The sequence below is a fragment of the Natator depressus genome, chromosome 15 (genome assembly GCF_965152275.1).
Source record: "Natator depressus isolate rNatDep1 chromosome 15, rNatDep2.hap1, whole genome shotgun sequence".
Classification (NCBI taxonomy): domain Eukaryota; kingdom Metazoa; phylum Chordata; order Testudines; family Cheloniidae; genus Natator; species Natator depressus.
The window spans coordinates 15570624-15587683 of NC_134248.1; the positions used below are offsets into that span (position 1 = coordinate 15570624).

The 17060-nt window shown below is 41.6% G+C and overlaps 1 protein-coding gene across 1 annotated transcript in view; it reads right to left on the reverse strand.

Annotated features, from left to right (window-relative positions):
- Positions 1 to 14135, reverse strand: part of HIRA (histone cell cycle regulator) — a 56001-nt gene extending 41866 nt beyond the window's left edge. Inside the window, exon 1 of the mRNA XM_074972876.1 lies at positions 14044 to 14135. Within this exon, the coding sequence (XP_074828977.1) occupies positions 14044 to 14080 (37 nt within the window). The 5' untranslated portion in view covers positions 14081 to 14135. The remainder of the gene's footprint in view (positions 1 to 14043) is intronic.
- Between the last annotated feature and the right edge of the window lie 2925 nt (positions 14136 to 17060).

The window sequence follows — 17060 nt, forward strand, 5'->3', positions numbered from 1 at the left end:
TTGTTTAACAACAAATATTATTGTTCATATGACCTAGTTCAATTTAAATCCTGCTTTAAATATATACAATCCTGTAACACCCAGAGGCTTATCAAGTTATTTATATGGCTTCTATCACCACAATAACAAAGCACCCCATTAGGATACAGAAGATTAGGAACTAACCAATTCAATCTTAAATACTTCAATTAAGGTCCCCTAACACATCTACTTTCAAAGACAATAATCCTAGTTTTTGTATCCTCTCACAAGGTCGCCCAAATCACTGGCAGAGCTGGAAACAGTATTTGGGAAACCAACAGCTCCCAGTCGCCACTGCTCTGCCTGCATCCCTGCTGTAAGCACTAAACCACCCTCCTCCACCATACTATCAAACAGTTCTAATCACCTTTGCAGAGAATGTTTTTTTAACTTGCAGCCTCCCATGAGGCCAATGAAACCAACAAGGATTAGCTGGAGGAAGCTGAATAGGAAGTGGAAATTCAAGCAGCAAAATTCAACAAAAACAAACAAGAGTAACAAAGGATTTATATAGTCAAACAAAACTTCATGCAGCAACTGAAAGATATCTGAACTTTTTTAAAAACTAAAAATGCTGCCACATGTCAAAATCATCAGCATCCCAGTGGAAAGGAGGGCAATTATGTCATAACCACTCTGTAAACGCTAACCAAGAGTATTAGATTTGGACATCTGAGCAGTTTCCCATATTGGTGGAATGGTTATACTGTATCTTCATGATATGTAAAAACACAAAAGGAAAAACTAGAGGGACTTGACTTATCTGTCTAAGGTATTTGAGTTATTACCCGACACCATAGTATTTGAGTGCCTTTCACATTAAAATGATAGCAACAGCAGAGCCCACAGTGGGTTTTGTGAAGTTCCTGATATTTCTGTTGTTGGGGTAAACACGTTGCTTGGGGTAGGGCTGTTTATGTGTGTTTGTTATGATGATTTGTTTCAGGGTATTTTTTTTAATTATTTATTTTATTCTTATTGAAATACTGACATGATCCCAGTAACATCCTACAGGCAGCGAAGCTGAAGTACAGTAGGATAGCACCCAACTTGCATTCTTTCCAGATCCAAGTCCCATAAAACACATGAGCTGTACTTTAAAAATTGTGGCTCTTCTTCAGAGGGCTGTGCTGCATCTGTCCTTTACTCTGCCAAACTTCACGTAAGTTTCAGAGATAACCCATATATTCTGGGAAGCACTGGCAGCAAACAAACTTCTGTAAAAAAATTAAACAAAAAACGGATCTTCAAGGCTCTAAGATTAGAGAACTAGGAGACTAAACTATTTAGACCGTGTCCACGTGAGAAAGTTGCAAAGGTTTAACTTAAGGTGTTAGTTAAACGGGTGCAAATCACTGAATGCTTATTTCAGTTAAAGGGGTTTGTACCCGTTTAACTAACCAAGTTTAAAAACTGATTAAGCTAAATTGATGCAACTCTCTCAGGTATACAAGTTCCTATTCTATTAAACGAATTGTCAGCAACACTTTGCTTGCCTCTCAAACCTCCATCCCCTGCCCCCAACACGCCCCCAAACAAAGGATGGACACATGATAAGAAAATCAGAGTTACAGCCAAAGCAGACACTGAGAAGTTTTTTTGATTGGCAGTCATGTTGCCTCCTTGTTTAGATAAAATGAATATGTTAGGCATTCTGGTGCATAATTATAATATCTACAATTGTGAAATAAGCTGTTATACCTCTTCCTTTGCTGAAATTACTGGCATCAAAATATTTTATATTGTGCTACATAAAATTACCAGATAAAATGTGTTTCTCCTGAGGAGTATATATGTGAGAGTATGCATGAGCAGAGAAATGGTTTATCATGAAAAACTATCAACCTGCAGAGTGACCAGTTGTGGGATACAAAGTCAAGCTGCAGCCTGGGGACACTATTGCCCGTGAAAGGTAATTTTTTCAAACACAAAGGACAATAGTTTGAACTAAGCACTTTTTAAAAATGGAGGAAACAGGATACAATTCTCTCCTTTTCCTTCCCCTGTCCCCTTTGCTGCTACTTAAGCTATCTTAATGTTGCCAATTTCCGCTTTATCCTTAGAAGCAGGGTTTCTTAAGCAATAGCAGCCAGTTTCTGTGTTCAGGTACAGTTTTGCTGCCAAGTTCCACGCAGCTTCATGTGTGATGTTTATGCAAATTATTTAATGAGCTATTTTGCATATATGGAGCTATCTGCATATATCTAAACTTAAAAATGGCGTGAGTTTCTTTCTGGTGAAAATCAGCAATGGTGTATGAAGTCATCAGTTTATCTACAAGGTAACAGCAGGCTCATCTCTGGTTTGGAGGAGAACTTCCTCAGTGACCAATAGGAGTAGTTCAGTCTCCACAGCCCATTTACTGTTGGCTTCTCTGCTGAGTCTGCCACTTAGTACAAAGCATGACAATGAGTTTGTGATGTGGGAAATGGAATGGAGACCCACCAATCTCATCTCATATAGGAACCAAACATCCATTAGTTAGTACAAATTAAAAGTTGTTCCCGAGTTAGCTGGCTTCAGATTGGTTACCTATAGGCAAAAGGCTGTGAAGCTCGTTAGCAAGATCTAGAGGCATCCAGCCTCCTAATAAGTGCTAACACACTTTCCAAAGTCCGGTCTGATTTATGGAAAGATGAGTTTATTTGATCAAGTTCTAGTGTTTTTGGAATTTACACAGGCAGATAGGCAAGAAGCAGACACCACCACCAACCACTGCTGTTGCACCAGAACAGAAGCAACCAGCTCACCGCTCACTGGACATAGTGGTCAGCAGCCAAAAGGGGGAGAGCTGAGGCTGCTTTCTTCACAGCACCCTGCCTGCGGGGCTAGGTGAGGAAGCATGGGATATGGGGAGAGGGGCAGACAGAGCGGGGCACACAGGGCTGCTGGGGAGTCACATAGACGGGGGCTCAGATGGGCTAGTGTGGGGGGGGGACAGACTGGAGCAGGGGTTGAATGGGAGTGGGGGTGCAGGGACACATGGGGACAGGAGTCGAGGGGCACAGGGACACACTAGGCGGAGCAGATGTGCCTGACTGACTGGGAGAGGCTAGAGGTCAGCCAGGGTCTGCATGGGGGAGACTCTCCAACTTGCTAAAAATCCCCTTGCCCCCGCAAAAAAACACCTGTTCCATACTTCTCCTACCGACATCCAACAACCTCCCAGCTCCCTCCCAGCAATTACTTCCCTCTCCCTCAGCTCCTTGTTACCCCTGACTCCTCCAAGCCTTTGCATTGCTTCTGAGGAGTGCGGGAAATAAGTTTCTGTATTGCAGTTTAAATGAATTATTACTCAAGTTCTGTATTAATATGCCTAGTAAGGAATCTATTTGTTAAAAAACATTTCCTGAATCTTTTGTTGTCTGTATTGTTACAAACTTGTTGACAGGTATTTTGAAATAAATTACCAAAATAATTGAAACTGGTGTGATTATATTGTGTTATTTTGACAAAATATGCAGAATTTTGCAGAATTTTTATATTTTTGGTGCAGAATTCCCCCAGGAGTAGTTAATGAGTGTACAGCAGGAAGGACGTTACAGAAGTCAGGAGTGAATGTGTCACAAATTGCATGCACAGGTATGAAGAGATGCTTGTCAATTGTGCTGGTAGTGGTGCCTGCTTCAATCCACTTTATCTGTGTGGTCAATTTTTGGAAAGTGGTGAACAGCAGGGACCAAAACATCTGTCGCAGGTGACCTAATGACTGTGGTCCCTTCGACACCAAGACACCCAAAAGCCATGTTGGCACATGCAGCATGCAGAAGCATCGTTGTGTCCGTTTCCTCTTGAATATTATACCAGTCTTGGGCTTCTTCAGCTCCTCTACTGGTGATGGACTTTGCTACTTCACCTTTGGAAAAGCATCCAGTAAGGAGAAGTGTTTGTGTTGGGTGTGCTAATACGCTCTCAGGTTCATTTTTAACCATATATACACAGAGGAATTTTACAAGTGATTATTGGTTAGATGCTACATTTAGAAACTTTTTCCATGGAGGCACAGGGCATCCACCAATCACCTGGTGTTTCTTGCATCCAACCTTAGATCCTGTCCCATGCTATCTTTCTACAGTTTTCACAGAGTTACTCTCATCATATCTGTGTCAAAGACTTGGTTTATAGAATTAGCTTTGTCAAATCCTTTTAGGACCTGCCTCAGGTACTCAGCAGCCAATTCTCTAAAAGTGTGGAATTTGTTGCCAGCTGTTATTTTATGACAGCCATGGTATCTCTGACGTATGCCATCGTTTCTTTGTTGCATGCTCTTAGCTCATGGATTCTTTCAGCTTGAGCTTCCAGCTGATGCCCTAATTCAGCTTTGTATGTTCTTCTCATTGTTCCATCAGCATGGAAGAGGAACATGGGGCAGGTCCTATTAGGTGACTAAGAACAGTTTCCATTGAAACCTCATTTCTGCATCTTGACAAGGATCTGCGGGAAACAATTTCTGGACTGGTAACTGCTGTGAGTGTCCTTCCCTCATACACTGCCCCATAGGATAAGGGAAGGTGCATTGACTACAAGCCTAGAGTCCATCGGTTCTAATTCCAGCTCTTCTATGGACTGTTCTCAATATTTGTATGCACTTCATAGCCCTTATTAACCAAGGCCTCAGTCACTTACTTTAGGGAGTCCGCTATTATTCACCCATTTTACAGGTAAGATAACAGAGGTTGGACAAGGCCACTGCAAGCAGAACTGGAAATAAAACCCACTTCTCTAATATGAGAAACCCAGTTTCATCCATTTTGCCATGCTACCTTTTGGAGGGAAGGGTCCAAATTATGTGCTATTTAATCCATGCTAACATTGTGGGTCTTTGTCCCTCTCTAGTCTAGACCACATATAAAGGTTTATAAGTCTTCTGCTGCCTCCATGCTAATGTGCATGGTGTTTTAGCTCAAGTGGTAGAAGCTTATTATTTTTAAATTCAAAAATCGTAGTTTCTCGTACTCACACACAAATTTATGACGCCTCACCAGGAATGCATAACACACATGAAAAATGCATGAGTGTCACATCAGGTCTGGACACAACTCTCAATTTTTTGCATGGCAGTCCTAGCAGCCCCTTTAAAGATCTACATAAGCACTACTATGGATTCTGGAGTGACCATAGGGACTAAGCAGCTCCTATCACAAAGACTCAGTGAGGAACGTTCTTCCTGACATGTATGTTTTCTGTACTTCAGTGAACCATGAAAAAGTGAGTGCTCCTCGCAGCACAGGCCACCTCAGAGCTTCATAGAGTTGTTTAGTCACCTGACACTGTCTTAACCAACTGGACTATGTTTGGTGATTGAAGAATATTAAATATACATAAAAAAGTCAGTTATGAATGCCATACAGAGTCTGCAGCAGCAAGCATTATACAGCGGCTGCAAAGCCACTTGCATTCTAAATCTCCCTTTTCACTTATTTGAACCGAAACAACAAATACTTGAACTCAGACCAATAGGTGAATTTTTTGGAACATTTCAGAAGAATTCATTCAGCTCTGAGTTAGGCCAGTGAGATGTGGAGGAAATATACCCCTTTTAACTTGGAAAAGCTGTTCCAATTTTTTTTGCAAAATAATCCCTTACAAAATGGTTGAATTTACTGTGGAAAAATGGTTCAAAAAATATGAGAGGCTGTGGGTACAGAAAAATTCACACACCAGTTACGAAGACAAATAGATACTTAGATGTTTAGTTCCCTTTTACATTCAAGACTTAAAGTACATTCACTTGCAAAAATGAAAATAAAATAAAACTAGCACACCTGCCCAATATTTTTGAATATTACCATTTAATAGACATGCCTGGTCTGTTAAATATGTGTAATCAGAGATTTCATTCAATTTAATGAAATCATTAGACACAACATGCCTTCGGTGTTGTAATGATGCTCACTCTGTAAGATGGTAACACTTTGTTAATCGGAGAAATCTGCTTACTATACTCCTGTATAATGTATCATTAAACAAGAGCTCACTGTTGTAATGATTATTATTTTGCCATCTTTTTACATGGCAAAGAGTTGTAAACCTCTCAATACTTCCTAAATAAATAGTACCCAAAAAAAGGCTGACCTTTAAATATGAACTATGGCTAATCTTCAGTAAGGAGCCATCATTTTGACAAGTTTAAAAAAGAAACACATTAAAGTTATAATTTATTACAGATTTTAATTGGCACAATATGAAATTACTGCTAAGATTTTAGTTGGATAGGCATATGCACAAGTACAGTTCGACAAAACAAACGTGCACCTTCGGAACTCCAAAACTAGAGGTTCAGGGTCAGCACGAGCAAGTGCTGTATTTCTGAAGCATATTAGAGAGATTTTCCTTATCAGCTCAGCAGCACAGTTCCAGGGCTATGCATGCTCACAACTGCCAGACTGTTACTATGTTATTCTTTGACGAAACTGGATAAAATCAGTACTAAAATTGCACACTGTGAATGTACATTAATTCCTTTACCAAACAGAGATTGCTTTTAGATAATGGCGTCTTATCTCTGTTCTGGTGAGTTAGACCCAGTACACTTGGTTCTTCTCTATCCCTTAAAATATGGAACACTTCAACAATCATCAGATTCTCTATCTTCAGTTTTCCAAGCATTTCAAGAAGTACATCTGCTTCCAGTATTATGAAGTTACAGATGTAAAATGATTAAAAAAAGAGAAAAATGTATAAATGTAGTACAGGAAGGAAACTCAGCAAGACAGAGTTGTTACCATCACCACGCTCTATTTCTTTTGTCTGTTAAAGTTATTACTCACTTTAGTGGGCACCACGAAACAAAGATTAAAGCATTTAAGAACTGCTTCACTGTATTTGTGAACAGTTTACAAACCACAGGTATGACATTCATCTTGTATCATTTTGTCAAAATTACACAAAAAAGAGCCATTATTAGATTTGATAGTAACTGCTTTCTTCCTGAATTCTCTCTGAATTACTTTGTTATATCCTGTTGGAATGAGCCAAAAGGTAAAGTTCCTGTTTGCAAGTGGATGAATGTTTTTCCTTTTGCCAGAAACTCAAGTAACTGGTGGGAAATTCAGGTCTTCTCCATTAATTAAGCAACAAACCAAAACACCAGGGACATATTAACACAGGGGAATATTTAAATTTGACAGATTAAGTTCCAGGATATTTTTTATACAGTTACAATGATCTCTAACAAACAGTTTAAATGATCAAAGTCCCAAAATCACATGGTGTTAAGAGCCAGACTAGGCTTAACTAAAAGATCTTTCCTAAGGATTTTTCTCAAAGGATAAGGAGTCCAAAACACGACAATACAACTTAGAAACTTCAAGAGTCAAAAGGAACTTGGAAAATCTTATCAAATAGATTTTAGTTTTGCCCTGAACTTAAGAGAATTTAAATTACAGCCACCACAGCTGAAGAAAATACACTAAATTGTTTGCAAACATACATGTCTTTTTTGTTGATAAACTTTAAATGGGCATCTTTTTATTTGCTTATTGTTTAGCTTGAGGCACAAATAAGTGAAATTTAAAGTTGTCAACATCCTGTGTGAGCTTGTACCATAATATGGGTGAGTTTCCATTAATTTTGTTTCTCTTCAACCCTTTTAATATATAACATCCAATAAGACTCACAAATCTATTCAAATATTTACATTACATATTTACATTCAGTGAGGTGGCTTGAAGAGGTCATAAATTGTATGCCTAAATTGAACAAAAGTAGGGACTGGAGGAGGACGGAGATTATAGCTCTGTTTTAGGCATGTTGAATTTGAGCTGACAGCTAGACATCCACGAGGAGATGTTAGAGAAACAGGCTGAGATTTTAGTTTGGACAGAAGACGACAAGTCTGGAGTAGAGGGGTAGATCTGAGAGTTGTCAGCATAGAGATAGTAGTTGAATTTGTTTTTATGGATAAGATTACCCAGAGGTAAAATGTAAAGGAAGAAGAGAAAGAAAAAGGGATCAAGGACAAAGCCCTGCAGAACCCTCACAAGGTTGTATGGGGGGGATGAAGAGTATTCGCCAACGGACATGCTGATGGATCAATTAGAGAGAGGAAGAGGAGATTCCTGGTCTCTTGCTTCCCCAGCAACTGCTGTGGAAGGAGCTCTTCTGATGGTGAGGAGGAAAAGGTAAAAATAGTCATCTAAGGTTTCTGATATATACAGCAGAAACAATTTATGCCTCCTATCCGACAAACACTGACACATGTGAGTAGTCCTGTTAAACTCACTGGGATTACCCACATGCCTCAGTGTTTGCAGGATCAGGGTCTTAAAATTATATTTAGGTTGTAAAAGCTACATTTGTAATACTAACCTAGCAGAACTTTTTAAAAGGAAATCAAGCCAAGTATCTCAAATGATAATACTTTCACTTTCTTTCTGAAAAATGTGACCTTTCATTTAGAGGATGTTTGCTCAGTCATTAACCGTTTCAAGATGAAAGTAAATATTTTTAATGTACACTGATCAAAAGTTAACTTTATATTCAGGTTACACTCATGCAAACACTTATCCACATGCTTAATTTTACTATCATTTCCATTTACTTCAATGGACCACTCTCAGTACTGACATTACATAAGAATGTCCAGACTGGGTCAGAGTAATGGTCCATCAAGCCCAGTATCTGGTCTTCTAACAGTGGACTGTGCTAGATGCTTCAGAGGGAATGAACAGAACAGGGCAATGATCAAGTAATTCATCTCCTGTTGTCCAGTCCCAGCTTCTGGCAGACAGAAGTTTAGCGATACCCAGAGCATGGGGCTCCATCCCTGAGCATCTTGTCTAATAACCATTAACGGATCTATCCCCCATGAACATATCTAATTATTTTTTGAACCCAGTTATACTTTTGGCCTTCACAACTTCCCCTGGCAATAAGTTCCACAGGGTGACTTCATTTGATTTGCTTCAAACCTACTGACTATTAATTTCACTGAGTGACACCTACTAGTTCTTGTCTTATGTGAAGGGGTAAATAACACTTCCTTATTCACTTTCTCCACACTACTCATGATTTTGTAGATCTTTATCATATTCCCGCTTAGTCGCCTCCTTTCCAAGTTGAACAATCCCAGTCTTCTTAATCTCTCTTCATATGAAAGCTATTCCATACCCCGACTCATTTCTTTTGCCCTTCGCAGTACTTTTTCGAGATGGGACGACCAGAACGGCATGCAGTATTCAAGGTGTGGGCATACAATGGATTTATATAGTGGCAATATATTTTCTGTCTAATTATTTATCCCTTTCCTAATGGTTCCTAACATTCTGTTAGCTTTTTTGACTGCCACTGAACACTGAGCAAATATTTTCAGAGATGACGCAAAGATCATGATGACGCAAAAATCGCTTTCTTGAGTGGAGATAACTAGTTTAGACCCCATCATTTTGTATGTATAGTTGGGATTATGTTTTCCAATGTGCATTACTTTGCATTTATCAACAGTGAACTTCATTTGCCATTTTGTTGCTCAGTCACCCACTTTTGTCAGATCCCTTTGTAACTCTTTGAAGTCTGCTTTGGACTTAACTACCTCGAGTAGTTTCGTATCATCTGAAAACTTCACCACCTCACTGTTTACTCCATTTTCCAAATCATTTCTCAATATGTTGAACCACCCTGGTCCTCACAGATCTTTGGCGGACCCCGCTATTTACCTCTCTCCACTGTGAAAACTGACCATTTATTCCTACCCTTTGTTTCCTGTCTTTTAACAAATTATTTATCTATGAAAGGACCTTCCCTCTTATCCATGACTGCCCACTTTGCTTAACAGCCTTTGATGAGGGACCTTATCAAAGGCTTTCTGAAAGTCCAGGTACACTATGTCCACTGGATCACCCTTCTCCACATCTTTCTAGTCCCGCACAAAAAAATTCTAATAGATTGGTGACTCATGTTTTCCCTTTACAAAAACTGTGTTGACTCTTCCAAAGTATTTTGTTTACGTGTACGATAATTTTCATCTTTACTATACCTTCAACCAATTTGCCTAGTTCTGAAGTTAGGCTTACTGGCCTGTAATTGCCACAATCGCCTCTAGAGCCTTTTTAAAAAATCGTTATTACATTAGCTATCTGCCCTCATTTAATACAGAGGCTGATTTAAGCAGGAAGTTATATACCACAATTATTAGTTCTGAAATTTCATATCTGAGTTCCTTCAGAACTTTTGGGTGAATACCATCTGGTCCTGGTGACTTATTACTGTTTAATTTATCAATTTGTTCCAAAATCTGCTCTATTGATACCTCAATCGGGGGCAGTTCCTCAGATGTGTCACCAGAAAGAATGGCTCACATGTGAGAATCTCCCTCACATCCTCCGCACTGAAGACCCATGCAAAGAATTAATTTAGCTGCTCTGTAATGGCCTTGTCTTCCTAGAGTGCTCCTTTAGCACCTTGATCATCCAGTGACACTACTGATTGTTTGGTAGGCTTCCTCCTTATGATATACTTCAAAAAAATTGCTGTTAGTTTGTGTCTCTTAATAATTGCTCTTCACATTCATTTTTGGTCTGCCTAATTACACTTTTACACTGGACTTGCCAGAGTTTATATTCCTTTCTATTTTCCTCCATATGATTTGACTTCCAATCTGTAAAAGCTGTCTTTTTGTCTCTAAATACCTATTTTACTCTGTTGTTTAGCCATGGTTGCTTTTTTATTTTTCTTCCCATTTGCGTTATACATATAATTTGAGCCTCTGTTATGGTGATTTTTCAAAATTTCCATGCAGCTTACAGGCATTTTACTCTTGTGACTATTCCTTTTAGTTTCTATTTAACTGGCCTCCTCATTTTTGTGTAGTTCCCCTTTTTGTAGTTAAATGCTACTGTGGTGGGCTTCTTTGTTATTCTCCCTTTTCCTCCCCACCACAGGATGTTAAATTAATCACATTATGGTTGCTATTACCAAATGGTTCAGCTACAGTCACCTCTTGGACCAGATCCTGCACACCACTTAGGACTAAATCAAAAATTGCCTCTCCGTTTGTGGGTTCCAGGACTAGCTGCTTCAAGAAGCAGTCATTAATGGTATCTAGAAATTTTATCTCTGCATCCCATCCTGAGGTGACATGTTCCCAGTCAATACAGGGTTAGTTGAAATCCCCCATTATTAATGGGTTTTCTGTTTTTATAACCTTTCTAATCTCCCTGGGCATTTCACAATCACTGTCAACATCCTAGTCAGGTGGTCGGTAGTATATTCCTACTGCTATACTCATATTATTCAAGCATGGAATATCTATCCACGTTAAGCATGTGTGTAAGTGTTTGCGGGATCGAGGTCAAAATTAATCATAAAACCTACAATCTAACTACAGTTTTATGCTAACTTAGTTAAAAGACCAAAAGAGCTCCGTGTAGCTCAAAAGCTTGTGTCTCTCACCAACAGAAGTTGGCCCACTAAAAGATATTACCTCGCCTACTTGGTCTCTCTAATAAACCATACAATAAACCAGCTTTAAGAACCCCAAAATTGTCCAATCTGAACAATACTCAGCTTACTCTGGATATCAGTCACCTACAAGAAATGAGTTCAAGTTTCTAAAAGTTTATATTCTGGTGTAAATTGCACTGTCAAAACAAAGGTATATGCAGAACAAATTATGAAAAAGTACCTGTATATGGGCAGAGTTTGAACATGCAAAATTAACTCTTTACATGACCAATACTTGTTCCACTCACTGTCACTGTGATGTAATAATTTAGACACCAAGTTGTTTGTTTGCTACTGATTGTACTCTGATAATACTCTGCACGTTTAAAAAAATGTTGGTAAGAAATTACAACATTCCTCTGCAAATGTACATTAATTTATATCTCACTAGGAACACTTTATTCTTGAAGATCAAGATACATCATAACTCACAAACCACTATGGTAAGTAATTACAGAAGTGGCAGACAAGACAGTATAAAAGCAATGACTTCTTAATCTTAGTATAGAATCTGATGCTACTGTTCATGTGCATATGCATTCTGAAAAATATATAGCGTGTGGGGTAATATATTGGGATAATATTCTTCCACAACCATGTATTATGGGCTGAATTACAGGAAGTATAATGGGCAAGTGCAGCAGCTCGACACGTCTGGAGACATGACTATACAAAGTAACTGATTAAAACAAAAATTATTTTGGTGGCCTCAGGTTAGTATCCATTTGCACAGAACTTCTATAAATTCCAGCACAAGGCCCAGAATGGAATAGAGATAGGTGGAAATCTGCATCTCTCTTGCATGCTAATTCAAAGTATGCTTTGTTCAAGCTACTACTCTTTCCTTCATAAACACTAAATTAATGAATATTTGTATTGAATAGTTATAAGCAGCTCAGGCTTCTTACAATGCAGCCACTGAATGACACCATTTCACTATCCAGTGTGAAAGCCAAGAAATCCACAATTTGGTGCCTTTATATTCTTTTCACTGTGTCAAAGGTTTCCCTGAAGGAAAACTGCACCTATGTTTGTGAAACAAAATAGAGTTCTGCCCTAAGTGCATATGAGACAGCATTTGCCCAATGGTACTCACATTTATTTACTTTTCACACATCATTCTATTCTTTATAGCAGTGGTTCTCAACTAGGGGTCCGGGGCCCACTAGAGGGCCACAAGCAGGTTTCAGGTGGTCCGCCAAAATACAGAGAGCAGGGCTGGGTTAGACTTGCTTGAGCCCAGAGCAAAAAGCTGAAGCCCGAGCCCCACCAAGGGCTGAAAACCGAAGCCAGAGCAACTTAGGCTACGTCTACACTGCCCATGTTACAGCAGCGTTGTGATGTGGGCAGTGTACACATGCTTTATCACTGAGGGAGAGCTCTCCCAGTGATTAAAAAGAACCACCCCGAATGAGGGGTGGTAGCTTTATCGCCGGGAGGTGCTGTTTATACTGGTGCTTTTCAGCGCTAAAACTTTTGTCGTTCGGGTGGGGGTCTTTTTTCACAACCCTGAAGGACTAAAGTTTTAGCACTGAAAGCGGCAGTGTAGACACAGCCTTAGCTTCAGGAGGCCCACTGTGGTGTGGGGCCCTAGGCAATTGCCCTGCTTGCTACCACCTAACACCGGCCTTGGCTTTTAATCTACTGGATATGTAGAAAAACTGTTGTGGAATAGATTGGCTGTGGAATTTTTTTTTAGCATGTTAAGGGGCCTCAGAAAGAAAAAGGTCGAGAACCCCTGCTTGACAGGCCAGTTCACAAATCTCCTGGCAGACATTTTTGCAAAGCAGAGTTGCAAGCCAACGTCTGTGTTTTGGAAACTATGTTTCTCTAGCAAACATAGTTTCATTTTATTTTCGCAAAATATCTGTACCGTATTTCTCTTTGCCTTCCCAACATATAAAAATCCACAATGAGCCAAGAAAGGCAGATTTCCAGACACTTTAGGCATGCTAAAGAATGTATCCTTATCTTGTTATTTGGAAACAAGTTATACCACGTCTCTTCATATCTGCTACAGTGTTGCAGTTGCTCAAACCAGACATGGTTAGGGATTAGTTTACTCTCAGTAACGGCTACATTTCATTCGCTTTAGAGGAAAAACAAAATCACAAACCCCATGGGCTGTTAAAGGTGCAAAACGCTTGTCAGCGTTTAACTTTAACTAAGAGTCACAAGAAAGGAGCTTCAAATCTGCCCCGTGCATTCGTCTTTGCACACGTACACCCTCGCGAGCAAAGCCTGGCATGCCCCGAAAGCACGAAGTTCCCATCACAAGAGCTTTCCCCACCACACCCAATTGTCCCTCTTTCCGAGCGCAGCGCCTCATCCTCCGAGGAGCGCGTCCCCCTCGGGCGCAGGGCAGCGGGGCGGGAGTCAAGGGCGCTGCTTTGGGACACCGGGGGGGGGGGGGGGTTACTTTCAGCAGGGTCACTGCGAAGTTCATGCGCGCAGAGCCCTCCCCGGGCCCGGTGCCCAACGCGCCCCCCTCCCCCAGCTCACACCCACCGGACCCGACCCTTGGGGCGCCCCGGCCCCGGCTCCGCCCCCCGCACAGGGGCGCCCGGGCCCCCCACTCACCATTGTGATTGACCCAGCTGGGCTTCAGGAGCTTCATTGTCCCCCGGCCCGGGGCCCCCGCCCCCGGGACCCCCGGGCGGGCTCCGGGCTGCTCCGAGAGGCGGCGGCTCGGCTCAGCAGCCGCCGCCAGCAGCCATGGGCTCGCCCCGCTCCCGCTCTCCGCGCTGCCCGGCCCCTGCCCCGGCCGGAGCCGCCTCAGCGCCGCGCCATCCCCCGGCCACGGCCCCGGCCCTGCCCCAGCCACCTCCTCCCGGCCGCATCCCCCGCTCGGCTCCCAGCGGCTCCCCGGCAACGCCGGAAGTCTGCGCCGGGCAACCGCCTAACCGGCCCGGCGGGAAACAGCCGCCGCGAGCCCGGCTGCCCCCGCCCGCAGAGGGCGGGAGAAACCAGCGGCCGCCGCCGCTCCCGCGTGGGGCCAGGGGTCGGTCTGCGGGAGCTCGGCCCAGTGCCCCCCCGGCAGCAGAGATGGGGCGGGTCCGGGTTGAGGGACACCCCCCCCGGCAGCAGAGATGGGGCAGGTCTGGCTTGAGTCACCCCCCGGCAGAGATGAGGGAAGGGCTGCGTTGAGTTGAACACACACAGACCCAGAGATGGGAGAAGACCTGGGTTCAATGACATCCCTCTCCCCCTGCAGAGATGGGAAAAGGTGTCGATTGACTGACACACACATCCCCAGGCAGAGATGAGGGAAGATCTGGGTTGCGTGACCCACCCCTAGGCAGAGATGGGGTGTGGCGAGGTCTGGGTTGAGCGACTCCCCCGGTAGAGTTGGGGGAAGATCTGGGTTGAGTGACCATTGCATTGTGGGGATGATTGTTAGTGACAACCTGTAAGTGAAACTGACTAGTCTATTTTCACTGGCCAAGTTGAGAGAAATGCAAAAAGTAAACCAACAACATGAACAGGAAAATAACATTTAGATACTAAACGGGAAATAACTTTCAATAACCTGGACTCCAGTTCTGCAAACACTACACTCCTTCAGTTCACTGGGACCACAGGTGTGCAAGTGTTTGTAGGATCAGGGCAATAGGTCAGGTATATGTTGTATTTTTAATTATGTAAAACAGTGTCCCTTTATGGGTCTCTAACTAGGCCGAATTTAGCAGCACTAGGTAAATATCCCTATAATGGGACATTGGGTACCCAATGTGAAACTTTATGCTACCACATACCTCATTATGTAACTGTATCCAGAACTTAATAAACTTGCCAGTACAAACTCTATGTCTAGACACAAGATCTATTTTATTACCTTTGTAGTTGATGCTCATATAATTTACTTTGCTACAATGTCATTTTCTCTACAGTTATTTCATAAACAAAAATGTTTGTTAGATGAATAACTACGCTTTGCATTTACTGTTCTTTTTACATAAGCTAGGGCAATTCTACTTCCTTTAGGGAAACTTTGTGATTGTCTATAAATTTTTCATAGTTCTAAGCATCAAAAAATCATAGAAATCGGAGATTAAAACACCCAGCAGATCATCTAGTCTACCCTCCTCTGCTTGCCTCTCTCTTCCCCTACAAATAATGTACAATGCTGTGAAGTTGGAGGAGTCAGGTTGTTTACTTTTTCATGAGTGGCCTAAGTAGCATATTAATCACACTCACTTTTAGCTCTTTTATAGCATATTCCCATTAATGTGTTACCCTGTTTTTGTATGATAAAAACTTTGGAATTGTGCAAAAATTTACATCATGTGATAAGACTCTAGATTTATCTTCCTTCAAGTCCTGCATGAATAGGTATGTATGTTCTATTTATTGGTGACTGTCCAGTACTAGGTACTGGTATTGGAATTCAGGGGTGAAAGTCTAGCCCCATTGAAGTCAGTGGTAAAACTTCCATTGATTTACACGAAGCCATGATTTAACTCCAGGAATAGGATTGGTCAGACACATACCAGATTAGTGGTTCAGGGGTTCTCAAACTTCATTGCCCCTTCATCACCTCCCTTCTGACAACAAAAATTACTACATGATCCCAGGAGGGGGGACCCAAGCCTGAGACCAGCCGAGCCCCACACCACAGGGAGTGGGGGCCCAAAGCCCAAGGGCTTCAGCCCCAGGCAGGGGGCCTGTAACCCGTGCCCTGATTCCCTGGGCTGAAGTCCTTAGGCTTCGGCTTCAGCCCTGGGAGGTGGGGCTTGGGCTTTGGCCCTGGGCCCCAGCAAGTCTAAGCCAGTCCTGGTGACCCCATTAAAATGGGGTTTTGACCCACTTTGGGGTCCCGACCCACAGTTGGAGAACCATGCGCTGACTAGTTTAGTGTGTTATCTCTCACATTGGCCAGTACCAGATGCTTCATCAAAAGGAGCCAGGAACCATTTAGCAGATAACGAAATTACCTGACTATAGGTGAAGTTTTCCCCTAACCACCAGTTATTGGCTGGCGTATGCTCCAAAGCGTGTGCATGTGTAATTGATATTGCCTTCTTAACATATATTTTTCTTTCCACAAATTTTACATGGACACACAATTCCATTGGCATTTCAAAGTATTTATATTAACATTATAATATCCAAAGGACAACAGTTCAAACACAGTCACTTACAGAAGGAATGTCAATTATTTCAGCCATAGCAAATACATTTAGACCTAGAATACTCAACTATGGTCAACATTTGCCCTCACCTTGAATAGCTGATTTTTGTTTAATAACATAGGAGCCACAGAGACACAATTTAAACTTATGCTCCAAATTCTGTATTTTCAGTTATCTCCATTTCAGCTAAAGAATCCTGCACAATGAGTTTCCATGAAGTATTTTGAATTCTTCCTTTTTATATTTAAAAAGGAGATGGCATTAAAGCTGAGAGCATTGTGTGGAGGAGGAAGGGAAGTGGAATTTGAATATTTATACATCATCATCCAAATGGTAGGAACGAAGTGGGTGTGTTGGAAGGTAATATGTCCAGCTACAGGATTAAAGAATTTGTGTGTCAGCCAAATGAAAGGGAATGGAGGATTATATATAGCACCCCAGCATTCAATTCTCTAAACACAGATG